General features: G+C 43.8%; 1 protein-coding gene across 1 annotated transcript in view; it reads left to right on the top strand.

Moving 5' to 3' along the window:
• Positions 1-26,911, top strand: part of Clstn2 (calsyntenin 2) — a 572,340-nt gene that overhangs the window by 449,091 nt on the left and 96,338 nt on the right. The window contains exon 5 of the mRNA XM_055629720.1: positions 8,396-8,545. Within this exon, the coding sequence (XP_055485695.1) occupies positions 8,396-8,545 (150 nt within the window). The remainder of the gene's footprint in view (positions 1-8,395; positions 8,546-26,911) is intronic.

The following is a 26,911-nucleotide window of genomic DNA, read 5'->3' as shown; positions in this document are numbered from 1 at the left end:
AGGATACGTACACATTACCAGCCTTCTGCCTGTAGCTTTGTGCATGTACAGTACCATACCCAGAGATTCACAGTCGACCTTACCCCAACTCTTGTCATCATGTGAATTCCTGCAGCCAGTCAGATGTTCAACAATGGCTTCAGCATCTGCTCCTTGTCACAGCTACCATGAGGATACCAAGCTGTTCCTCTGCCACTATATCCCTTGCAGTACCAAGGACCACATATTGCTGATGTTATAAATCCCAAATTCCTGAAACAAGTCATCGTGTTCTCCCTTTCACACCTGGAACCACATGCTGGACACTAAGTGTGATGCTGCAGGGTTACCCCTCACCCCACACAGTGAAGGTATTTCATTCCGGAAGCCATTCCCAAGAGTCTAGAAAAGGTGGCTGAGTTTTCTTAAAATGCTCAGGCAACTACTGAAGACTACAAGAGTCATTGTCACTGCTCACATATAATTTCAGTTCCAGGGGAACCAATGCCCTCTTCTGGCCTCTATAGGCAACAAGCACGGGTGTGGTATATAGACATATATGCTTGAGCTGAACCAAAATGATGCTGTTTAATGATATCAAAGCATGTGAAAGTCATTGATACCAATAAGTACATATCAAATTACAATATTCTGATACTATCATGGTGATAGGTAAATTACTTACACATATATCTTGAAGACAAAAGTATTAAGACTAAGTACAACTAAGATAATATACAATGAAAACAAAAGCAGGTAAACTGTGACATCCAAACACACACCTGAACATAGGGGGTACAGAGCTTTTACTGAAGTTAAGTTGTTGTAGGTTTTAAAAAGACCAGTATAACTATATTTCATGTAAGCCTCATAGTAACAGCAAAGGGGAAGGCAATAAAAGTATTACTACTATAGAAAATTGTCAAATAACAAAGAAAGTAAAGAGAGGCAATGAATAGAATCAGGATGTAGTCAACAACTGGAAAATAATTTAAAATAACAATATTAAGTCCTTGTCTACTAATAATTATTTTAAATGTAAATGAGCTAAATTCACCAATCAAAATTCACAGTGATTAAATGATGAAAAAGTAGAATTTAAGTAAAAGACTGTATCAATAGACAGAGAGGGTCAATACCTAATGATGAAGATAAACTTGTCAGTAGGCTAACTATTATAAAGACATGTATATATCATTAAAGCTTCTAAATATACAAAGCAAATACTCACAGATCTGAAAGAAAAAACAAACAATAATACAATAATAGCAAGGGTCTTTAATACCTACCTTTAGAAATGGACAGATCATCTGGACAGAAAATCAATAGGAAGGCATTGCACTTAAATTATACTTTAAAGCTCAACACACAGAGAGCATTTTCTCAACAGCAGCAGAATACAAAGCACACAGGAGACATATTCAGGATAGATAACATTGGAGCACAAAACCAGCCTTAAATTTAAGAATAAAATCACATCAACCACCCCTTTCAACCACAACTAAACGAAAGTAGAGAATGATAACAGGAAGAAAACAAAAGATGGAAAATTCAGAAATATGTGTAAATTATGTAACATTCGCCTGACAACCAATGGGTGGAGGAAATTACCAAAAGACAAGATGAAGGAATAGTTAAGGGTGGAAGTGTAACATATCCAAACTTAAGCTGTTGAAAAAGCAGTTCTAAGAAGGCAATTGATGGTGGTAAGAATTGTGTTTTAAAAAGACCAAAAAAAAAAAAAAAAAAAAAAAAAGACTTGCTGTTATACTTCATAGAACTATAAAAAGAACAAAGAAAGTCCAAAATTAACAGAAATGTGGGCTAACCATGGTCAGAACTGAAATAAATGAAAAATGGACAAATAATAGAAAATAAATCAGTGAAAGATATTTTGCAAAGATAAAATTGACAAACTAGTAGCTATACCAGAGAGACAAAAAAAGAAAGAAAGAAAGAAATGAGAAAACTGATACCCCAGAAACACAAAGGAAAGTAAGAAACTGCTAAAAAATGATAATGATCACGCATCAGTCAACTGAATAACCTAAAAGAAATGGGAACATAGAGTCTACCATGGCTGGGTAAGTGGAATGAGTAAAGAGAATGAATCAGTAATGAGAGAATGTGGCCTCCTATCGTTGAGAAGCTTAGGGCTTGGTAGCTTCATGGCCATTAACCAAATACTTAAAGACCAGTCTTTCTCAAACTCTCCTTACAAAGATTAAAGAGGAGAAAGTAGTTCCCAACTTTTTTAAAGGCTAACCTCTCTACCAAACTCAGATAAGGATACTACAATAAAGGAAAAATTTGCACCAACATCCGCAAGGAACTTAATCCTTGCGGAAGTAATCCTCAACAAAATACTAGCATACTTCCTTAGTTACTTTTCCTGTTGTGATCAAATGTTCTGACAAAAGCAATTTACAGGAGAAAGGGTTTGTTCTGTCTCACAGTTCAAGCAGAGCCCATCTTAGTGGAGAAGACAGAGCAGCTGGTTACATCTCTTTAATGGTGATAATCTCCTTAGCAGCTAGGTACAGCTGCCTTGTCTGGAGTTCTAAGCTTGTTCACACACCTATCCTCTGCCAAACAGATTATCTTTAACTTCAGTTTCACACGAGTTCTCATGAAGTGGCAGAAAGAAGCCAGACTCTTGAACAAAATATTATACAAGTTGACCCTACCTCAGCTCTAGTAGAGTCCTTGCTCCTGTCTGAAATCTTGTGACCCAGGCATCTACTATGTTTCTTTTAATGCCCCAGCAGTATCTTTTAACACCCCCCACCCCAGTAGAGGTGCCATTAAGTTCTCTTTATAGTATTCAAGGTACTTTATAACCCAGAACTCCAAAATGTTCCAAACTCCTCCCACCAATCCCACAGGCCTAAGAACCATGAGGTCAAGTTCATCATAGCAAGTCCCTCTTTCCCAATACCAAACTGTCTTAGTTACTCTCTCACTGCTGTGAAAGATAACTTGACAGAAGCAACAACTCAAGCAAGAAAAAAAATTTACTTTAGCTTGTTCTTTCAGGGGGCTTGTCTTCTTTAGAGTTCTAGTGCTGTGAAGAGACACCTTGACCACAGAAACTCTATAAAGGAAAATAATTGGGGCTGGCTTACAGTTTCAGAGGCTTAGGCCATTATCTTCATGGTGGAGAGCATGGGAATGCAGGCAGACATGGTACTGGAGAGGTAGCTGAGAATACTTCATGCAGATCAGCAGGCAGCAGGAAGAGAGAGGCACTGGGCCTAGCTTGAGCATTAGAAGCCCGAAAGCCCATCCTCAGTGAAACACTTCCTCCAACAAGGACACTTGTACTCCAACAAAGCCATACCTCCTAATCCCTGTCAAGTAGGGTCACTCCCTAATGACCAAATGTTCAGATCTCTGAGTCTATTGGGGCCATTCTTACAGGGCTGTAGTCCACCCTGGCAAGGAAATGCTGCAGGCTTGTAAAGCATGGTGACAGGAACAGGAGGCTGGCTGGTCATATCGCATCCTCACTCAGGAAGCAGAGGGTCAACAGGAATTGGAGATGGACCATAAAGTCTTAAGGCTCACCTTCAGTGATTCACTTCCTCCAGTGAAGTCCCACCTTCTACAGATTCAATAACCTTTCCAAATTGTCCAGTCAGTTAGAGACTAAATGATTAAACACATGAACCCACTGGGGACATTTCACTTTCAAACTATAACACATACTAAATTCCACCATGATCAAGTAGAATTTGTCTTTGAGATAAAAGGAAGTTTCACCACACACAAATCAAATGATGTAACATATATTTACCAAATAAAAGACAAAAACATATGACCATTTGAATAGATACAGAAAGTATATTTGACAAAATATCAATATTTTTTCATGATAAAACAAATACTTCTTAGCAAACCAAGAAGATAGGCAACAGAACAGGAAACAAAAACAATTAACTAAAAATATTTTTTGCCATAAATAAAGCAATCAACAAAGCAAAACAGCAGCCTACAGAGTAAAGAGAAAATTCATAAGCCATGTGCACAATAATGAGTTATTCAAAACATATACAGAATTCAAAAACTCATTAGGAAAATAAGTGCCAAGCACCTGAATAGACTTCCTCCCAAAATAAAAAAACAAAACAAAACATATAAATGGCCAGAAGGTATGAGAAAAGATTAACCATAAATGAAACACAAATTAAAACCTCAAGGATATTTTACCCTTCAATTGTTATGATCGCCTTTATCAAAAAGCTAAGAGATTCATATCACAAATGTTATAAGTTGCTTTAAGAAAAAGAAGCCCTTGTATATTGTTGGTTGGGATATAAATTTTTAGCCATTCATTACAGAAAATAAAAATTAAAGATAGAATTACTATATACTCTAATATCCCCAGTCCTTAGAAATAAAATTGCTTTCTTGAGGCAATAATTCATTCCCATAATTTATTGCAACATAATTTGCAATAACCAAAACACAGAACCCTAAAGTATCTGCAGCCGAAAGAACGGACAAGGAAATAAAAGAGACACGAGTACATACAGAGTGATATATGCAGACATGCACATTATAAAAGTGTCCAGTCTTAAAAAAAACAAAAAGAAGAAAGTTCATTTGCAGCACGTTGGAAAACCTCTAGGGCATCATATTTGGTAAAATAGGCAAGAGAGAATTTTATGCTTTCATGTATATGTGAAGCTAGAAAAAAGTTGAACTCATAGTAATAGAGAGTAGGATGGTGTTTACTAGGGACTTAGGGGTGGGAAAATGGGAGTCAGAGTATATAAGCATTCAGTTATAGGCAGAATCGGTTTGGGGGACCTAATGACAACATGGCAACCATTGTTGCTATGTATTAATGCAACTGCTGAGTGTAGATCTCAAGTATTCGCAAGCGCATTCAGATAACTATGTGAAGTAAACACATATTGAGTCTTGACTACGGGTTATTTCCTACAGTTAGGTCAAGCTGTCACTCTGTGCACCTGTTATGATCTAGATGTCAACAGGCAGCCAAAGGGTTTCCATAGTAAGCCTTGGTCTCCAGCCAGTGAGCCCAATCCCAGAGAGATGACTGGATCAGGAAGACTCTGACCTCAGCAGTGGATAGCTGTCTGATGGCGTTGTTGGGATGGTGTGGGGACTGAGTGGGGGCCTGGTTGAAAAAAGCAGGTCACCATGAATATGCCTTTGAGGGGTGTATCTTGTCCATAGCCTTTTGCCTGTCTCTCTCTGCTTCCTGGCTACTATGCAGCAAGCATCTTTGTCCACCCAATGCTCTTGGCTGTGACATTCTGCCTTACCTTGGGTCCAAAAGTAATGGAGTCAACTGACCATGGACTAAAACCTCTGAAACCATCACTCAGAATACATCTTTTCCTCTTTTAAATTGTTTCTATCAGATAAATGTCACCGTGGCTAAAAGGCTGACAGCACGATAACCTAAATATATAGTGTTTGTCGATTGTACCTTATAAATCTGAGGGGAAGCACAGAGACACTGACTCACCTTTCATTCCTCCTCTGGGAGGAGCAGGATGAGAGTCCTTGACAACCTAGTTCAGCCTTGTCTCAACTCTTCATCAATAAAGTTGAAATTAAAGATCTGAGGAAATTAATGCAACAACCTGCTAGAATGCAATACCTAAATGAACAGAATCACGTACAAATCTGCACTTTTTTTTACCATTTTCCTAGAACCAACTTTTAGATGAGGAGTTGCATCTGAAAAGGTCTGGGCAATTTCACAGTAACTGCTATAAATCACCAAAGTACGTTTCCAGAAGGGTGGCCACAACTTAAATTCCACCTGCAAGAGGGTGAATATAAGCGTTCTGATTTCACCCTCTTCACCTACGTTTAATTAAAAAATAAATAAAAATAAAAACTTAATTAATATGCAAGGTAAGTTCTGATTGGCCATTAAGAGTTAACTTCCAAATTCATTTGGACTTTTAAACAGACCCAGCAGCTTACCTGAATTTACTGTGGTCCAACTCCTGTAAGAAGCCAGGAGGTAGAAACTCACTATTAGGTGGAGAAAAAGATACATTTGCAGCAGACACACAGATGTGAGATTTTTTTTTCTGAGCTTTCAAAGCATTTTAAATGTGTGTCTTCTTCCCAAACAACCCTCTCCCATGCAACAATGGGCCACGTTATTATACCCTCATTTGTGACCTAATGTTTCAAGTTCTTTGCTTTGAAACTCATTTGCACATGCATGGAGTCGGTGATGGTGGAGAAAGTAAATTAGTCTCCCAGACAGTTTCATTAAGACTTGTTCCGGAAGTAGAGCTGCAACAAATTGAGCTAAAGATTCAGTTTGTGTGTTTATTCTTCTGCTACAATCAATAGTGCTTTGTCTGCTTAATGCTACATGGATTGTCAACCCTGAGCCTTCCTCTTTTAAGTGGTGTGCCTTTTCTAGGATTGGTTAGCACTCATTAGCACTCCCTATGGCAGTGGGTCTCAACCTGTCTTCATGACCCCTTTGGGGGTCAAGTGACCCTTTCATAGGGGTCACCTAAGACCATTGGAAAACAGATATTTATACATTATGATTCATAATAGTAGGAAAATTACAGTTATGAAGCAGCAACAAAAATAATACTATGGTTCAGGTCATTTCACTCTGAAGAAAAAGAAAATTAAGATTTCTGTCCAAACTTCAATCAGGTGGTGCATTTCTTTTGATGAGTTTAAATTGTGTCTACTCGGCAGAGTCCTTCCCTGTGATGAGGACAGCCACAGACCAGTTTGTAGAGTCCGTAGGACAGTGGTTCTCAACCTTTCTAATACTATAACCCTTTAATACAGTTCTTCAGGTTTTGGTGACCCCAACCACAAAATTATTTTTGTTGCTGCTTCATACTCTACTTTTGCTACTTTTATGAATCATGATGTAAATATCTCTGTTTTCTGATGGTCTTGGGCAACCCCTGTGAAAGGGTCATTCAACCCCCAGAGGGGTTATGACTGACAGGTTGAAAACCGCTGCCGTAGAGCATGCTTCCAGTCCTAGGAGCCATTCCAGACCTGTGCAGGCCTTCAGAATTAAACCAACAAGTGGAGTAAAGCACAAGGAATTCTATATATCAGACAAAAATACAGAAGCATGGCAAGCCCATTTTTACTCAGAAAATATGGTCCCACATCAGTAGATACAGCTGTGATTTCAGAAATAGCTGACAGCATATACAAAGGTGTGTTTTTGCTCCAGTGTCTCAGGTGCTGTGGTATTCTCTCTGACATTAACCAGCCTCCATTTCCTCTCTGGGACATGCTGGTAGATGTGATAGCTGAATCAGTTTTCCCAGTCTTTAGAGCTAAGTTTGATTTTTCAAAGAATTTTTTGTTGTAGCTCACTGTCCCAATTTGAATGGATAATATTTAACTGTTGAAATGCAGAAAGCATATTTAAACAAGTTTCTTTTAGTGTTAGGGGAATATAAGATAGATGACATAATCAGCCATTCTGTTTGTTGATTTGTTTTCTTGCTTCATAAACAAAATTCTTGTTTTCATAATTTTACTTTGGGGTAATAACATCTGAGTTCATATTTGCTGTCAAGGCAGCATCAAAAGGAGAGAGAGCAAGAGGGAGGGAGAGAAAACCTGTAGGAAGGAAATGGTTCCTAGAAGTTGAAGATGTTAATGTCTTAGCACTAAACATTTAAGAATATTGAGTTTGGGTCTTTATTCATTATTTTCATTTGGAACAAATTAGCATTCCATCAAAAAAAAAAACCCAACAATCTAACTTTTGCTCATTAATGACAAATATTTATTTCTGATCATAATATTGAATTCCTCTGAGCAAACACACACAAATGGTTGTGAATACATTGTTTGGTCTCTCTTGGAGAAGAAAAATGTCTCCTTCCTCAGGGCAAGGAATCTGTTATTCCGTGCAGCTTTCAGAAGGGAGGTCACACATTTTCTTATTGATTTTACTTCCTATTTGGTAGCAAAATAATGTGAGAAGAGGCAGTGAGCGTTTCTGGCGACAAGCCCAGATGCTAAAAATTATGTGCCAGGATGTTGTCTGGATTCCATCTCTTTCCCAGAAACTTCATAGTAGATGAGCACTCTGTGCCCCTCATCGGAGGTACACTTTCAAGGTAGCTTTCTGGCACCCATTACTTAGACACACAGGCCAGTTAGATTCCAGATGTTGCCTGTACCAGCCCCACTGAGCAAGAGAGATGGCCCCAACCAGTCATCCCCTGGGACCCAACACTAAAGCACAAGGATATTATGGGTGGCAGTGATGCTCTTGTTTCCCTTTTTTTTTTTTTCCACACAGAGGTGGTGGGTGGGTATTTCATTCCCTCTGAAGGTTGATGGGATAGGAAAGATGTTTGGAATAAGTGCAACCTACTTCACTTGATCAGAGATGATTGTGCACATCCCTGTTCTTCAGGCAACATCAGGAACACCGAGAAGCTGAGCTATGACAAGCAGCGGCAGTACGAGATCCTGGTAACTGCTTACGACTGTGGACAGAAGCCTGCTGCTCAGGACACCCTGGTGCAGGTGGATGTGGAGCCGGTATGCAAACCTGGCTGGCAAGGTGAGCTCGTTTCTATCAGTCCTGCTCTGTGACGGCAGCTTGGGCTGGAGCACAGAGGGTGCTAGCGGTGCCCCCGATTCTCACGGCCCATGTCTAAGGGAAGTTTCAAAGTATAGTTGCTTTTCCTGTAAGAAATAGGAGTTTGTGTATTCTCACGACTCTTCCATGATACATAATCTCCATTTTACAGTTGCGAATGACAAAGACAACTCAACGCTAACCACAGTTCTCTCTTACTCAAATTTTATTACATTTCAGAGCCTGGGAGAAATTGGGAAGGTCTGTTGGCCTTACCCAAGAGTGCTGAGCCTGACTGATGGGCTTCATGTTCTGCGTCACTGCTCAGCACCTAGGGATGTCTGCATAGTCCTTGTGCATATCACATGGGAGTGAAAGAGAAGGACTGAGCCTCTGAGTGAGGGGGTTTCTGAAAGACTGGTGCATGGAAGGGAGGACAATGGCCCTCAGGGGACCTTCCTTTGGGGTCAGTTATATCTTTCAGGAAGCAAAGACAGAGCATGGTCCAGTCTCCCCAAGATGATTGACTGGGGGAAAGCATGGAAGTTAAGGGCGACTGCAGAGATGGCTCTTGCAAGAGAACTGAGTGGTCTTTAGAGTAATAACAATAGTTCTAAGTGACATGAATGGTGGCCAAGGAGGGATGCTAGTTTTATCTCTGTCTCTGCTCCGTTTCTTCTGCATACGTTGGAAATGCTTAATCTTAATTCCTCAAAACCCATGGTGCTTTGCAAGGTCACTCCTCTGTGGCTTCTGCTTACTTCCTTTTAACGATGTGTCTTTAAGCTTCTGGCCTCATTATTCTCCCCCTCTCTATAAGTCATTCATGCCTCTATCAAGCACACTGATGCCAAGCCACCCTGTTGTGTCAGCCACTCATTTTTAGTGCAACCCACCTCATCTGGACTGATCATTCATAATGCAAAGACACCTGTGGCTGAAGCACAACCTGGACTTGCTCTGCTCAGAAAACAGCTCTCCATAAGCTTTTCTACAGCACAAGTTGCACTTCTATAAACTTAAAGGAGAGATGAAAGCCCAGGCACTCATCTCTGGGAGAAGATAAAATGATAATGAGAGCCACAAGTGGTGTGTGTGTGTGTGTGTGTGTGTGTGTGTGTGTGTGTGTGTGTGTGTAAAACAAAGTACAGTCTGCTCGGAATTAAGCAATAAAGAAAGAGGGTCATGCTAGCCAGGACTAGAGGTTCATGCCTGCAATATCATCACCCAAGTTAAGGCAGGGGGGATTGGGAATTTGAGGCCAGCCTGGGTTACAGAGCAAAACTCTCTTTCAAAAAATCAATCCCTCTCCCCCAGTAATCCAGTGATGAATGAAGGAAAGAAAGAACAAAAGAGCAGAACAAGAGAGGCTGGAATAGAAAACTGTTTTCCCAGCTTCAGGAGCCTGAGCTCTGGTGGGTGTAATTCACTAGGAGGTGGGAGGCTGGATTCTGCCTGGTTTACTATTACTATTGCATTTCTCAGGCTTACAACAATGCCTCGCCCTAATGGAAGACGCTTAGGAAATGACCAATGAATGAATGAGTGAATGAATGAACCAATACCTAAGAAGTCACTATGTTTTATTTTAACTGGTAAAGATCATCAGTAAAAGCCTGGCCTTTCAAACGAAAGCCAAGGAAAAAGAAGCAGATGCTTTATAAGCATGGAGCATGAACACAACGGGGTTTTAAGTGGGAAAAGCAAAACAAAACATGAGGCTATATCTAAAAATAAATCAATAAATAGATAAGTAAATAAAGATCCCAGTACTTTTTGATTTTGACAAATGAAGCACCTACAGACTTTGGAGTACGTGTTCGTGCCTATATTTAAACATTATTTATAGAGTTTTGTACTTGTTAAATCTATGCAAATTTTGGTGTTAAGTGTATTTTTAAAAAGCTTGTCATCGTGCTTAATTTTGTGTGTGAAAGATGTATCGGGCACCTACTCTGTAGTATGTAATACTGCTGACAAGGCCCACAAGTGATCTTGGGCAGCCAGGGAGGAGCCAGCTGCCTGTCCTGTCGCCAGCACCACAAGAGGCTCAGGCAGGATGTAGACCCTCACAGTGTTAAGAGGATTAATGAATGGGCGGTGAGACCTCCATTTAAATAATAATAATAAAGCATTCTTCTTTCCTGGAACAAAGAGAGGAGGGAAGAATCAGTTCCCTGGATCAGTTCATGTCAAGCTGTGATTAACACATGTGTAATACTAGAATCACCTGCTTCCCGGTAGCTCCTTGCCTAAGCTGGTAGCTTGTGGTGGCAAATGCTGCCATGGTTTGTACGTTGAAACCCTATCCTTCCAGCTTACCTACTGCAAACTCCATCAAGTCCCTCCACCTACTGCCCCAAGCAGCCTTTCGTACCTGGGCTCTCTAGCTAACTGTTGTGTGCACAGGCGCACACACACACACACACACACACCATACCCCAGAGCTCAAGAGGACACCACTCTTGCCCACCTAACATCCTGGTCCCTGATATGTAAACACCTCTCACCTCTAGCCCTCCCAGCCTGCTCTCTCTTCTACCCTTGGTGAAGGCCACAGGCTCTCATCTATACGGAAGTGTTGCTCTTGGGAACAGCTGCATTCCTATGGATCTGGATATGCGTTTCTTGCTTGGTCCATTCTCTCAGCTTCACAGGGCAACCTAGCGTGAGCCATAGCTTGCTGGTTTCATGGCAGTCTGTAGACAAGGCGGGCCACCTCCTGGTGAGAGGTAGCAAGGTTAGCCTTTACCTGGAGCATGGCGGAGAGGTAAATATCCACTTTGTAGATGGGAGAGGAACCCAGAAAGAGCTTGTCTTTGAGGGAGAACAGTAGCCTAGCTTTTAGGAAATGGAGAAGGCATGATTGGAGAGATCGGAGGTAGGGTGAGGTACATGGCTGAGTTCTGGAAGTGAGGGTGAGGAGCCTCAGTGAGCCTCAACTCCTCAGACCTGAGAAGGAGTCTCCTGCACGTGCCCAGTGAATTCCCTGAAGTTCTGTAGTAGAGCACGGCCCCTCCCCAGCGCACTTCCTACTAGCAGCTCAAGCCAGCAAACACAGCTTGGCAGTTAGAATGCTTGTACCTGTTCTAAGCCATTTCCCTGCAGGCAGGAGGGGATTGCAGCACAGTGAAAGCAATCCATCATGTTCAGGAACCCTGCCTCTCCAGGAGCACTCCCAGTCTGCACCCCGCTGAGCCTTCCCAGCAGTCAGCTTCTCCCAGGGAATTGTCACAGCTGGGCAAGGGGACCTGCTCAGAGGTGGAGCCTCCCCAAGCCCACACGGGGGGGGGGAGGGAAGGGGGGCTGGAATCTGTTCCCAGACTCCAATGAGGGTCTACAGCAGTGACCCCGGATTTCTGTTACAATACGACACCCCCTTCCCAACACACACACACACACACTGCCCTGCTCTGCTCCTGGCCTTACCTGTGTGTAAGACACTGGCTCTACCTCCAGCTTTATCCCACACCTCAGCCAAGGTGTGTCATCCCCAGACTCTGGTTTCCCAGCTCCAGTCTCTTTTCCATAGGTTGGTCTTGTCTCAGAAGGGCAGGACTACACCTCCCACAGCTTCTGACATTGAACTTTCTATCACTTAGTCATAGACTAAAGATTCACTAACTAGCTTCACTTCCCAACGGGTAGAGGGAGGCTTACCCGAAATCCTGCTGACAGCAGGAGGAGGGAGGAAGGATTTGTATGCAAAACATGAACCCAGACACGCTCATTTATCTCACTCTTGAGGCATTAACACAGACAGACATAGTATGAAGGCAGCTCATACTATGGGGGTCGGCAGACTTTACCAGCAGGAACATTCCCTGTCACATTTGGACAAGGAAGAAGCATGAACTGCCTCTATGTTTTGCCCAACAGTTTGAGATCTGATGTGTTTAAAGGCACATCCAGTTGTGGGATGAAGGACTATATCGTGAACCAGCAAAGAGGTGCACACATAGCTCAGCACAGGACAGAGGCGGGCTGGCATCTTGGCTCTCCTGCAAGATGTGTGTATGAGTAGCAGACATCTCAGCGTGTCATTTCCCTCCTGTTGTTGGCTGAAGTTTTGTCATCTCACCTGGGTATCCTACAGGGATGCCATGCCTGTGTCAGTGTGTATTGTTGACATGAGCATGGCCATATCAAGGACCCTAAGACCTCAGACCCACGAGAATGACAAAGCCTTCCCTGGGTCAGGCTCAGGGAAAAGGCAGAGCCTTCCCCTGGGTTCCGGTCCATGTGCAATGTTGACAGCGTATGTAGGAAGGGTCAACAGTCGCTTCCTCTTCCCTGACAGTTACAGACTGCTCCATTACAGAGACACCCACCTCCTCAGGGAGAATGGGTAAGCCCGCCTCTCTTTTCAGCTGCATTCGATAAACCCACCTCCTCGACACAAGTGCGTAAAATAACCACGCTGAGTCTCCGGCAGCTGCTGCTGGTGCGTCTCCATCAGAGTGCGTGACCCACCCACTCCTCGATTCTTGCATGTCTGTCATTTCTTCATTCCCTGTCACCCCAGCTAGGCCAATACCTAAGCTGTGCAGGTCTCAAAAGATACCCACTCCTGAGTGAGAGAATTCAAAGGGTAGAGTGGAAGCTGTCAGCATAGATGTGGCAGTGACTGCAGTGCCTCCCCACGGGGACAAAACTCGGCCATGTGACCTCATGAACCCCTCACGGAGGCATTAATCTGTTCCTTAAAGGCTCATGTCTCTCTGAGTTGCTGGTCTGGAGGCTTTGTGTGTTTGGTTTCATTTTGTCTGTTATTTGGAGAAAAGCTGTCCTTGCCCATGCTTTCCTTTATGGTTCTTTCTGCTCCCTTGGCCACTCTGTGTTCTCAAGCTGACAGCATTATCTTCCATAACATTTACATGGCAGGTTATATAATTTCTACCTGGTCCTGCCAGGTGAGACTCAAACTCCACGGTCTCACTTCCTGTTGATGATAGCCCTACAGAAGACAGCACTGGAGATGGACTTCCCATGTGGTCCTTCACTGCTTCTTCCCTAGACTTGTAGCCAGACAACCAGACAAGTGAATCCCGGCTTCCCGTAGTGCAGAGTCAGCTATCCAGTCCCCAAGAAACTTATTCATCCCTGAGCAGAGGACTCCAGGATGTTAGGCATGCCTGACTCAGCAGCTCACCCATCTCGACTGCACGTTTCTTTATGGACCCAAACAATGCCTTTTCTTCAAACCTTCACAGCGATGCACCCCATTCAAATAAAAAGAGATGCAGCTGTTCAGCTGAACACCGCCCCTGTGTTCTCCAGGGTCTGCGTGGTCCTGCAGGTGCATCAAATCACCTCAGATGCTCCACGGTTCACCAGGCAGGCTTTTGAGGGGAAGGAAGTATAAATTTGGAGTATCCCCCCAAATCAGCCAGGGGCCTGGATCAAATGCAGACGCAGACTTAATAAGGTAGGGCCGGGTACTGTGGGTAGATAGACTTCATTTTGAATAAGACTATCATGCGGGGACATCATCAAGGCCACCAGAATGTGGATATAACATTTGCATTAAAAAAAAAATAGCTACAGAAAAGCTGCTGGTTGGTATAAAATCTCCTATCTTAGTCATGTCATTAGAGAGAACTGAAGCTTGCTTATATATTGCAATGCAGGAGATGTTTAAAGAGTGATATTTCTCTGACCACCAAATAGTTCCCTTGGTATAAAGGCTTCCTCTGTGCCAAAGGCAGGGCCTACAAAGACATGATCTAGATACAGCCTGTCAGTGCTCCTAGCAGAGGGATCAATGGCACACTGAGGATGAAGGGCAAGGTTTAGGGACCTGTGGACATGCAAATGAGACACTGAATTTGAAGCAGGCAGGGACCCTGGGGAAGCCATGCCTGGCTCAAATCTAGGTCAATAGGTGGTTTTGAGCACAGCAGAAAAGGGTGTTACAGACCTTACCAGGGGTGTTAGGAAAGTAGGAAGGACCATAATGTGGCTGGGCTCAGAGGAGGAAGCCTAGATTGACCAAAGGGGTGAGATCATGGGAGAAAGACATTATTGTCATTCTGAGGTCAAGGAGAAACCCCAGAGACTTTCCTGCATCCATGATCTTAGCACGAAACTCAGGAAGGAATGGCTTCACTAACCACCAAAATGAAGATTGAGTGAAGGGTGACCAGCTAAAAGGGATGATTATTTCTGAGTGTACTTTACTAAAGCCACGTATTTATTCCAAAACCAATTTGAAGTGCTTTGGCAGGAAAGGAGGTTAGATTTATAGTCTTAGACTAACATAACTGAGGGGGTAAAGTTGCAGTTGGCTGTGTCTGAAGCCCTGTCAAAAATATGCCTCAAAGTTTTGCCATGCATCTGCTGCTAGAGTTTCCCCCAGGGGCCCAAACATGGGAGAAGAGAGCCCAGACAGGGGCCAGCTGGCTTCCTCTCTACCCCTTCCAAAAATCAGATTACTACTGAAGAGCTGGCTTAGATTTTATTCTCTGAAGGAAACTGATTCAAAATGGAGGGTGATGGGCTCAGTGAGATGTCCAGATGGGCTTTCAGAGTCGTTCAGGACCAAGGAGGTAGAGCTCCGTCTATTAGTGACAGTGAAATTATGCTGCTGATATGCAGGACAGCAATAACATGGGGAAAAAAAAGGAATGTTCCCAGCTTCTCCTTTGCTGGATGCTGGGTTTCTAAAATGCCCCGTCACACTACTGATTCTTTGTAAAGGAATAATCCCCTCTTAAAATGCAAATACTTCCTTCAGTAATAATGGATTTAAGCCAGGGTTCAGAAAACTCTAGCCCATAGATAAATCTAGGGAACCACTTGTTTTTTTCAGAACCACTAGGTAAAATAATGTATTTTCATGTTTTAAATGGTTATTAAAAAGTCAAAAGAATAATAGTTTATAGCACATGCGCACTGTAGGAAATGCAAGCCTTGGCGTCAAAAGGGTCACTGGGACACACTCCCACTCCTTGCAGATTGTATATGGATGCCCTGAAACAGTGACACTGCTGACAGAGGCCATGTGCCCCTCAAAAATCTAAATATTTACTTTCTAGCCCTTGGGGGAAAAAATAAAGCATCTGAACCCTTCATGAAGCTCTTATTGTTTGCTGTCATTACAGGAAGAGCTGTTTTACTATATTATCTAGCACAGTCTAGAAAGACCAGGACACCAGATGGAAATGTTCATACAAAGGCAAAAGATCATAAATAAGACAGTTGAAACATCACCACACAGAGGACAGGAACAACCGTGTGCCATAAGCAGCTCTAGTCCATTTTACAGATAGAGAAATGGGCTAAAGAGAGACGAATGGATTTACTCCAACTTCGGGGCTGTTAAGTAGCAAGGATGGAATTCAGATTTCTACTTATTAATTCAAAAGCATAGTGAAGAGCAGGGAGTACAAACAAGGCTGGAAAAAGAGTTTGGGAATTCCCATGAGGGTGTATTATCAACTTTACAAAGGCAGCTTTAGAAAGCTTGGGTGACAGACATGACTCGGGCAATGTGTTAGCTCCCTACTTAGTCTACAAAAAGATGGTGAGACTTGTGTGTGAAGGTAGTTAGAATTCAGTGGAACAATACACACTGAAGCACGGAAGAAGTCTGGCTCCTCTTTCTGCCCCAACCAACTCACCTCTTCTTCATGAAGCTGGCCTAGCAGCTCATCAAGAAACAAACTCAGGCTTGCAGGCTGCCTGTCTCTCAGATGCTGTCTGCCTCAACCAAAAGTTGCCTCCGGTTATCTCACAGCCAGAGGATACAGAGTGAAACTGGAACTTGGATATTAAGCTTCAAACACAAAGATACTAGCCCTTAGTGTGGCTCTAAATAGTGGGACAAGAAAGCATCACCTTCCCCTTAAAAAAAAAAAAAAAAAAAAAAGCAGCATGCAGCTCCCTTTCCAATCAGCAGGGTAGCACCTGGCTTATTTGAGTGTCATCTCTAAGGAATCAGTTCCTTATGTTCTGTAGCCTCAGTTTCTGTCCCTCCTGCTCTCAGGCTTCCCCTGCCCTCTTCACTCTCCTCTTTGGGCTCATAGCTTCTTTCCTCATGGCCCTACTATCCACTCATCTCTGTCTGATCTTCAGTCTTTCTACCATCTCCCTCTGATTCCATCCCTCTCCCTCTCTTTCCAAAACAAACCACCCTAATCCCCACATGGAAAAGCCCTGCAGCCCTGGAAGTGGAGGAGTCCAGGAGGTCAAGAACAAGCCATTGATTACTGAGCTGGGCATGGACTGTGGACTGGACCAAAAGATTATATTCACTCCCATCTGGCCCTAGGATTTGTTTCAGCCATTTCTCTGACCTAGATTTGGCTTCCTCAACAATAAATTATGAATCAAAATTCTTGGCCAAGCTATTATTTGTAGGATTGTTAGGTCCAAAAGAGCTTGCCACATAGAAATACTTTGCAAATTTTAGATCATTGTGCAAACAGTGCTATGATCAAAAAAGGGGAAATAAGTGATGCACAACAAATGAACATACTCCACAGAATACACCAAGATTTGTGTGGATTGAGGAGCATGCCACACGTGTTGGTGCCGAGGCCTAGAACCACAGGGAGACATTGGAAAACAACAGCTAGGGGGGACCTAGTCCCAGCTTAGCTGTCACTACTCTGAACTGGGAAGGTTATTCCCATCTGGCTTTGCCTTCCTTAAATGTAAACTCTAGGGGATTAAACAGAAGGTACCTATTGAAGGCCTTGCATAGCAGGCTCAGCAAACAGCAGCTCCTTTATTTGAGTTCCGTTTGCTCTGCTTTTTAAAACCGCAATGGGTCATTTTGTCCCAAATCACTAGCAAAGCTATCACTAAGGCCTGTGAGCTGCTGGCTGCTAGAGGGTGACCCTGAGCTTTGCCTTTTTCTGAGAGCTGCCAGGCAAGCAGCTTGCTCTGGCTGCAGGCCCCATGGGGCACTCCGCTGTGAATAACGACCTGTTTTGACATCTCTGACATAGCTGATCATTAAGGTGCAACAAATGGCTCTGTAAGGGATGCCGATTTACCTACTCAGTGACGTCCTAATGTGCTTAAAGACCTGCTGGATCAAAGTAGCGTGCTCGAGCCGCCTTCCACCTGGCCCCTGTGTACGGAAGAAATGGGCCAATAATCCCAACCCTGGGAGGAGGAGTGGATGGCCACAACCACACAGTATTAAAGACCACAGCAATAGTTACTGCTGTTTGAGCAGTCACCGTTTGCCAAGCGTTAGCTAAGAGCCCGCATGGTCTTAAATACATCCTGAAAGCTGCTTGCACATTTTATAGACGAGGACACCAAGGTTAAGATTTTCCACGGGGTCGGTGCTATCTAGGCCAGTGCCATCTGTGTGTGGACTCTAGGCTCCCCAGCTTGGTCATCTCTGATGCTTCCAAAGCAAATGCAGAAGGCACAGTTATCTTTGGAGCAATGCAACAGAGCTGTGCAAATGAAGAGTCTGTGCTCCAAACCATCCCATGGTATCATTGCACAAGATAGCTTTGAGAAAAGGCTATGGCCTCCATGATGGTGGGAGGGGGCAAGTGTCACTCTTTCATACACGCCCGCTACCAGGATCTGCCTTCATTCAGGGTTACAGGCACATGTATCCATCAATCTTCCCAGGTGACCTCTTGGGAAGCATAAAGGGAAAAGAGCTTGGACAAGGACACAAATGTGTCCTCCAAGAGGAGGAACCATAACTAGAGGAGGGATTAGTCAGATCCCTCATTAGAATCCCCGTGCTCTGCCTTACCTTTTTGTGGTCCTGTTGTTTCTACCGACACAGGTTTTAAGTTCTTCCATATATCTGTAGTCCACAGGATGTCACCCCAGAGGGAGTTAGCAGGAGCTGAGTTAGCATGTTGCCTGTTAAGATAGAAAAATCTGGGTCTCCTTGGACTCCACGCCTTGGACTCCAGAATACTGGACAGGTCAGTTCGTCTTCCTGAGCCCACAAGTCTGCAAAATGAGGCTAATGTCCGCCCTTACCAGGAGGCTGTCATGAGGAAGAACTGTGCCTGGCATGAATGAATGATAATACGAGTCGTAAGAGAAGTGAATGCAGAGAATGAACAGAAGCCACTAATGTACCTGGGGAGTCTGGCCAGCCTCTTGGAATAGCTTGCTGGCTGTGCAACCTTGGACATCTCAGCCTTAAGTCTCTGGGTGAAATGAGCCAGTGCCTTCCCCAGATGGGCAGCATATGCACTGATGATGGCTGGCATAACACACCCAGCAAAGGGCCTTTGCTTCCTCCTTGCTCTCTGTTGCCAAGTTGTAGATTTGGCACCATGTCACCTGCATACCAGCCAGACTCAGGTTTCTGATGAACATGACCCACCCCCTCTTCCTCCTATACTGTCTTTATCTGAAGTAGGTGGAATAAGCACCGAGTCTCCCCACATCTACCACATGAGACCTACAGGGGCTCAGATGCCACCCTACCATGCAGAGGGGCAGCTGTGGTCCCTGATCAACTAGAAAGCTCTCAAAGCTCAGAAAAATGTCCCCAGAGTATACTTAACCCCTGGCCAATGATGAGACCCTGGGTACCATGAGCTGCAGTGGTGAGGTAAGGGTAGGCAAACAATCAAGACTGTTCTAATACAGAGTAGCCAGGACAATGACCAGTGCATTCAGGCTGTGATCCTTGAGATCAAGGGTGCTTGTCCCTGTGATCAGCTGTCCAGGGGAGGCAACCATCAATAGAAAGGCTCTATTGCAAGAGACAGCGCCAGAATTGAGCTCTAAGGTGAGTGAAGTTATCTAGGCACCCTGAGGGGCTGGGCAAGGCACAATGGTGGGAAGAGTAGGGATAGCTACGCAGAGGAGAGTTTGCCAATTAATTGTTGTGCCCTGTAGGTAGTTGCTTACATCTTACATCGACTCAACACACCTTGCTTTATGACAGAAGGGGACAAACATACCTGAAAATTCTGTAAAAAGTTCTTGCCTCTTGGTTTTCGGTAGGGCTTCTGCTGTAGACAGCTGATGAAGTAGAACTTCCAGACCTTTTTAGAAGGGTTGTGTGAGACAGTGGAAGTAATAAAGAAGTTCTCCTGGGCCCCAAAGGCAAAATAGGCCTCACCAAGAAGGATCCCTTCTCCCTGCCTGTCTTAGCCTACACTGTGTAGCTATATTCGGATATCTGAGGCAGAATAAATCATGAAGAAAAAAAAGTTTATATTTTCACAGTTACAGAGTAGGGAAAATACTAGAGCAGGTTGGCATCTGGCAAAGGCCTTATGCTGTATCACAACATGGTGGGGAGATGAAAGGGAAATAGGAGCATGTAAGAGAGTCACAGAAATTGAACTACCTTATAATAACCCACTCTCCTGGTAACGGACTGAATCCTATGAGCCCTCATTTGCTCCCTCTACCCCTAACCTAGTCCCTTAATAAAACCCTTAATGTCTTAGAAGGATGTTGCCACCACGACCTAATTAGGTCATACCTTGCATTAGGCATAGTCTAAAACAAGCTTTATTTTTCTTGTTTTAGTACCAAGATCTCTGCCAGAGAACAGATGCCTTTATGGCCTTGCTACCCTCAGTGTCTCCAGTGTCAGTGTCTGTCTCTGGCCTGAGACTCTGAATCCCTGGGTCATAGCAGCCAGGTTCACAAAGGGAAGACTCAGGCTCTGAGGAGTAGGAACCTTGTCCCCCAGACAGGAGGCTTGATTAATGAAAACAGGATACCTCACCTACCATAGCTTCTTGGGCAAACAAGCCTTTCTTTCTATAAGCCAGAAGCAAATGCTGATGGTATATTGTTCCTCGTCAGCCTATAAGGCTTTTGGGCTTTGCCCGACCCCTAAAGTTTGGATACTTTGGTTATCCAAATTGAGTGTAAGATCCACAATATCAAATCCCAAAGTGTTCTGGCACTCACATATGCCAGTGTGGCCTGTGACAAAGACAGGGCAGACATCCTCGGGCCTAGAAGAGAGATGTTTCTCAGGTGACTGTTACACACTCTGCATTCTGGAGGAAACTTCAAGATAAATGACATTTGGGCCACCAAAACCTTTAATACTACTATCTTTAATTATAGAGTTTATGATCATTTTTTGAATATTAAAAAATGGTACAATAATAACCAGTTCAAAATGTTCCCACAGTTGGGCAGGGTAGATGGCTCAGGAGGCAAAGAATGTGCTGTACAATAAAGAAGATAGGATCTGACTCTCCAGACTTGGTAGGCTTCGGTCTGTAGTCCCAGTGCTCCTGCACAGAGATGGAAGGTACACATGGGAGAAATCCTGAGAGCTTGCAGGGCCAGCTAGCCTGGAGGTCAGAGCAGCAAAACCTCTGACAAGGTGAAATGCAAAGGCTGCCATGAGGCTGTCCTCTGACCTCCACGTGCATGTGGCATGCCTGCGTCCTCTTTCATACACACGCACACACACCTATGTACACAAACTCACATATATACACAATTACACAATCACAAACACATTTACACAAGATGAAATAATATTAATGATAATGGCAGTAATGATAATAAAATGCTCATAATTTAATAATGTGGTATTATCATTATTATGCGTTCTCCTGTTACTCAGCCATGTGAACCTCATGCTCTTTCTCATTTCATGGTGTACAAATCTCCCACATCATAAAACCTCACCAGCTGCATAATGTTCGTTCACAGAGGGATATGCAAATGTGCCTGGCCGTGTCTTGTAGCCAGTGGTTTTCAGGCACTGGCATGGTTCTAGTTTTCTTATCAAAGCATTCGTGAATATTCATGAATATGGCTATACAGTCTTTAAACTCTTATTTACTTTCTCAGGAGTGCATAGACTAGCGTAAAGTCTGAAGGCTTTGAAGCCTGAGACAGGTTACCAAGCACCTTCCTGACCTTTTCTGACGAGTCAGCACTGCCCCAGCCATGAGGAAGAGCTGCATCCCCCAGCAGCTGCATCTCCCAGCACCCACACATGTGGACACTGGGTTCTCCATGTCTTCAGTACACTGGGACTTGGGTCACATTTTCCAAAGATGTAAGAACTTAAATTCTAACTTGAGAATACTTTCCGGTTGAAACGTGCTCTTGAGCCACCTAGAGTCGAAGTCCTTTTTGTGTAAAATTAAGTTTTGAAGCTGTATGCAATTGATAATCCAATGAGATTTACATGGCTAGAACGTGACAAAACCAACATGAGCCATGTTTTCAAAAGGACCGAAAATGCATGCATGAAGAACCATACTTTTCGTTTGGAAATGCTACTCGGAGACATAAAAGTAAATATTCTCAAAGAACAGATGCTCCATCTCACACCAATAATGCATTTTTTCCCCAAGATAAGAAAATTGCCTGGAAAATGGTCGTGTTTATTGGGCATGAGAGAGAAGCATTTCTATAAATCCATAAGAAAGTACCCTGGTTTGCTGAGTTAATGATTTCCCGTTTGAGAGAAGTATCTCTTATCAGGGATGCTCTGAACTGCCTGTATCTCTTCAGCATCGAGCCACTTCTATTGGAGAAGCATGAGGATGGAGGTGAATGGCTCACACAAAGGGCTGGGGAGAAAGCAGAAGCTCAAGGCCCTGCTTTCTGAATAGCATATGAATCTCTTCTGTGTTGACCGTGCATTCGCCCTCCAAAGGGCATGAAAGCAGAGAGAAAGAAAGGAAAGAACTGCCATGGGCTGAAATGAGGAGGTACCTACACTCTCAAGAGCTCACACTATTGGAGAGCTGAAACACTCATCCCAGCATGACAGATCTGTGCAGAACAGAACGGTTCCCTTGTGCAACATATGGAAGGCCAATGGTTGCTGGGACTGGAGTACATGAGGGTGCCTGTGCCAGGATGGCCACTGCGGAACCTACCTAAGATCTATGCACAGACACCTGTGTGGGGCCTGGAGAGGCAGCACATAGAATGAATGGCAAAGCCAGTCCTTCAGAATGGCATTGTCTTTGATTCTGAAGGACTGGGATGAGCAAGGCAATCTACAGTGAGTGCAAAGTGAAGCAAGCCTGACCACAGCAAACTGGCTGGTCAGGGCATTCCCATAGGCATCTTCTCTAATGTGATGTGTCCTTGCCATTCATTTCTGGAATACTTGGTGAGAACCTACTGTTTCCCAGAAATTGGTCCAGGCTTAAATGGTAATGAAATAGATACAATCTATGCTCTTCTGGAACTTTTGATTGAATGTGGCGTTAATAGTTGCAGATAAATGAACAATCAAAAGGCACTGTAGAGATGGTTTGGTGGCTAAGCATGAGGACCTAAGTTCAACCCCCAGAACCCATGGGAAGCCACCCACTGAGTGGCTTTATATAGTGGAATTCATTTATAAGCCTAGTGCTGGGAAAGCTGAGACAGGTGGATTCCCCCGCAAGCTAGCCTAACCCAATTGGTAAACTCTATGCCAATGAGAAACTATGTCTAAAAAACAAAAACAAACAAACAATCCACAAGGGAGTCAGCGCCTGAGGAAGGATACTTGAAGTTGACCTCTGACCTCTCCATGCACGTACACCCACATGAACACACACACACAATCACAAAGACAAATGAATAATTAGAAAAATCACATGGTAGACAGACAATGCAATCAAAGGGTGGAAGATGCTAAATGGTTCAGCCTGACTCTAAGTCAGCATATACTTGTATTTATGATTAACTGAAAATCAATATGTTAGATAAGAACACAGCCAGAAGGGAAGAAAGCTCAAGTGCAGGTCCCAAGGGGACTTCTTATCTGCCCCCCTTGTGCCTTGGAGTTTCAGAAAACAGATTAGCTGTAGTCCCAGCCTTTTTTTTTTTTCCCAGCTCATGGGAGAGCAGCCACAGATAAACTAAAAGCAACTGAGCCCACCCTATGGAATAGAGATACCCACAGCATTCTGGTACTAAATAATCACAGATATCTCATATCATCATCTTTAGTGCTTCTGAGTCAGACTCCCCAGATTGCCTCCTTAACAGACCAATGGAAGATTGTTAGCCAGCTTGACCTGGATCCATCTCCACTAGGGTTAGAATCCAGACCTTCCAGCTCTACCAACGTCCACTCCCTCCTACCCTCCAGCATTTTCTCCACACCACTGTCAATCCATTCTACCAGTCTCTTCTGGAGCCAGGATGCTTAGCCTTATTTTCAAACTTGGTATTCACTCCAGGTCACAGGGGAACTTTCTACTCCACCTTCTCATTTAGAGATATCACTGGTCAGTAGCCTGTCTGGTGCATATGGTTCTCTTGGCGGATACAGAAACCAGCAAGAGTGGATAGAAACAGATTTGGCTTCACAAAGCCTCTACATAGAACTGTCCCATCTACCCACACTCCACTGGTCAAGCCACAAACCAAACCCAAAGCCACAGGCAATAATCCAGTCTCTACAGACCCCTCTTCATCACTAGTGGCCTCTTCTCTGTGACTATAAAATACATCTATGTCCTTCCTAAGATCTTCAAAAGTTCCTCAGATTACCACCCAAAGCCATGGTGCCCGTAAGGTCTAGAGAGGGAAGCTTCTGTTCAGAGAGTTGTGATCCAAAAAGAACATGATTTGTTAAACACAATAGATAGCAGAGAGTCCAGGGGCAGGGTAAGCTGTGAGCAGTCTCATTCAGGAAAGGGAAGGAAAGAAGCCCACAGCTGCCCATCAGGGCTACTGCCACCAATGCAACCTTATGGACAAAGGTTGTAACGTTCCCTAATGGGAGGACAGAAGGCTTGTGAAGAGGGCCCAGCTCTAAATTCTGGGTGCGCTTCTTCTGTGCATAGCTTTAACTTCGGGAAGTCCTTCCTTTTCCATTTTCTAGTTTGACCAAACCTAAAAGCGACGCTGAAGCAACAGCGCCCTCCTCAGCAGCTGAAAGACTCTCCATATGCATTCTACCCGAGAATACTATGGGCTTGGGATTTTTCCACACTCACAGCTTGTTGAATTTTTTTCCCTGTATAACTAGCCGTGTTGTTTTATTGGTCAAAACAATCATGTCCCTTAACCCCAACTCAATAGTGACAGAGTTGTGTAGCCCTACTGGAACATCACAAGCGCCCTGTCCTGCTTCTGAGGTTCTTATGAGACTATGACCTATGTCCTACAAAAAAAGGAAGGACAACCTCTTATGAAGTCCCTTGGTATGCTGTCCCACCCCACTACGCCAGTGTCCAGGCTTCAGGGTGCCTTAACACATGTTCAGTCATAAGGTGTGGATCTTCCTGAGTTCTTCCTCTGTGCATGTGAGGGAACTTCTTGCCCACTATTGTCTAAACTTGAGTTTTCCAAGTCTCTTTGTGCACCCAGAGCACTTGAGAAACCAAATTAAGTGACATATTTTGTCTCCCTTCTTCCCTTCACTCCCCAAAAAACTTTCTACTGCAATCTTCTGAGGTCAGGAAAGGAGGAGTCGTTAGGAGTTTTGGGGTGATCCTAAAGCCAGCCACCATCCCATGCAGTCTACAGACAGAAATCTGATCAGCACAGTGATGGGGCTTGTGGGCTGTGTGAATTCTGAAGAGAAAGCAAGGTCCGGGCTCTCTAGTCACAGAAGACATCTCAGAAGAGAAATTGAAAGAGATGTAGTTGGGTAATGGTGTCAAGTATAGGATGGAGGAACAAAGAGAAGTAAAGAGGTTATCATAGTAATTGGCCCGCGTGAGAAATGATGATGGCCCTAAAACTGGAGTGAAGACACATTGGCCTTGGGAGCCATCTAAACCACAGTGCAGGTTTAGTAGGCTCTAAAGGCGCCCTGGTACACTTTAAGTTACAGCTAAAAGTGTTGCGATGCTCTAAAGCTGGAGCTAAATGCCTTGGAAATAGGCTTTAGGAACTAGTTTCAATACCTGCTGTTTGGAGCAGAGCTTCTCAAGTTATCTTTAGGGAAGGGCCAGGGTTTCTCAGAATCAGTCATGGACCAGCACGTCGTGAAACAATAAGAGAATCAAGTTTTTTTAAAAAAGTGAAATAGGTAGCAAAGATGAAAACCCAGGATTTTACTGTTATTAGACTGGACAATTATGAAATTACTCTGTGCAAGTACAGTTGCATACCCATGCCTTCATTCTGTCTCTGAACTGGGTAGATCTGTAGCAAGCGAGTTGAAGAGCTGGGTGGGGGGACAGAGCGAGTGAGAACATATTCTGGAACAAACTTTTGCCCCCAAGCTTCACTGGATGAGGTAGACGTGGGGATGGCTCCCGTCTGCCAGGAAAGTAATCTCAGCAGGTCCTGACCTGGAGGCCCACGGTCTTCCATTTAACGGTGATAAGCCAGGGAAGTGGGCCTAAGAAAAGTCTAACTGTTGGGCAGAAATCTGCTGGAAGTTTTCCAGTGCTACCGAGATGAGCTTGAAATATCTGCTAATAGGTGTGACTCTGAATTCTGCAGGGTGAGACAGAAGAGCCAGTAATCACACTGTTGACCAGGGACAGAATGACATACCCTCTATATCCTGGAAACTGGAGAAAATGTCATGGCAAGATGAATTCTGAGCTACTTTATCTGGCATTTATTGAGCTTAAATAAGGAAACTAAATAGGGTGACGAATACAAGGAGGTTCCCAACATTAAAGTAGTTTATGATAATTTCAATACACACACTCACCTTCCCCTCCAAGCCCATGCACACAGCATTGAGGGTGTCTTGAATCCATCCCACTTTAAAGCCTGGCACCCTGTCAGTCATTAGTTGACCAGGTGCTAGGGGTATAAGAGATAGGCGAGGTGTGCCAAAATGTTAGGATAGTAACAGATTCCTGGTGTTGGGCAGCAAGAATTGCAGAATGTATGTACATGCGTGAGCACTTGTGTGTGTTGTAGACATAATCACTGATTTTACAGATAATTACTGAGTGCTTACTCAGTGTACGACATACTAACCTGACCCTAGAATGGTGCTGGAACACAAACAAAAAGGTTAATAATTTTTTCTTGGGAGCAGGGGCTGGCTGGAGGTGGGCAACAGACTCTCCACCAAGGCCAACCAGAGAAACCTCCTTTCTAGAGCCACCCAAGAGAGAAAGCAGGAGAAGAACCAGAACCCCGGATAGAGGGACCAGCAAGAGCATGGCCCAAGGCCAAACCAAAGCTCTGGGTATAGAGATCCATACCACCCCCACTTCTCTGCCTTTTGTAGTTAATTATCTCTTTTAGGAGGAATTAAAAGGTAGTAAAAATGCTGTTGCTAAAATAAAATATAGCAAATGGCAAAGGGGTCAGTCATAAAGGAAGAGAGGGGAGTCCTTACATTTGTAATTGAGTTCACAGAGTTTGTGTTGTGTTTCTTTTTAAATGGTTCCTGTGTGTAATTGTTTTTAATTGGAAAAAGAGAAAGGCAAATAATTTACAATCCAGACACTTGGAATGTATGTGCCTATGCATATCAGGCACGGGGCT

The sequence above is a fragment of the Psammomys obesus genome, unplaced genomic scaffold (assembly GCF_907164565.1).
Source record: "Psammomys obesus unplaced genomic scaffold, mPsaObe1.curated_primary_1811, whole genome shotgun sequence".
NCBI classification, from domain to species: domain Eukaryota; kingdom Metazoa; phylum Chordata; class Mammalia; order Rodentia; family Muridae; genus Psammomys; species Psammomys obesus.
The sequence above is the reverse complement of the archived record's forward strand: the minus strand, read 5'-3'. Positions and strand labels throughout refer to the sequence as shown.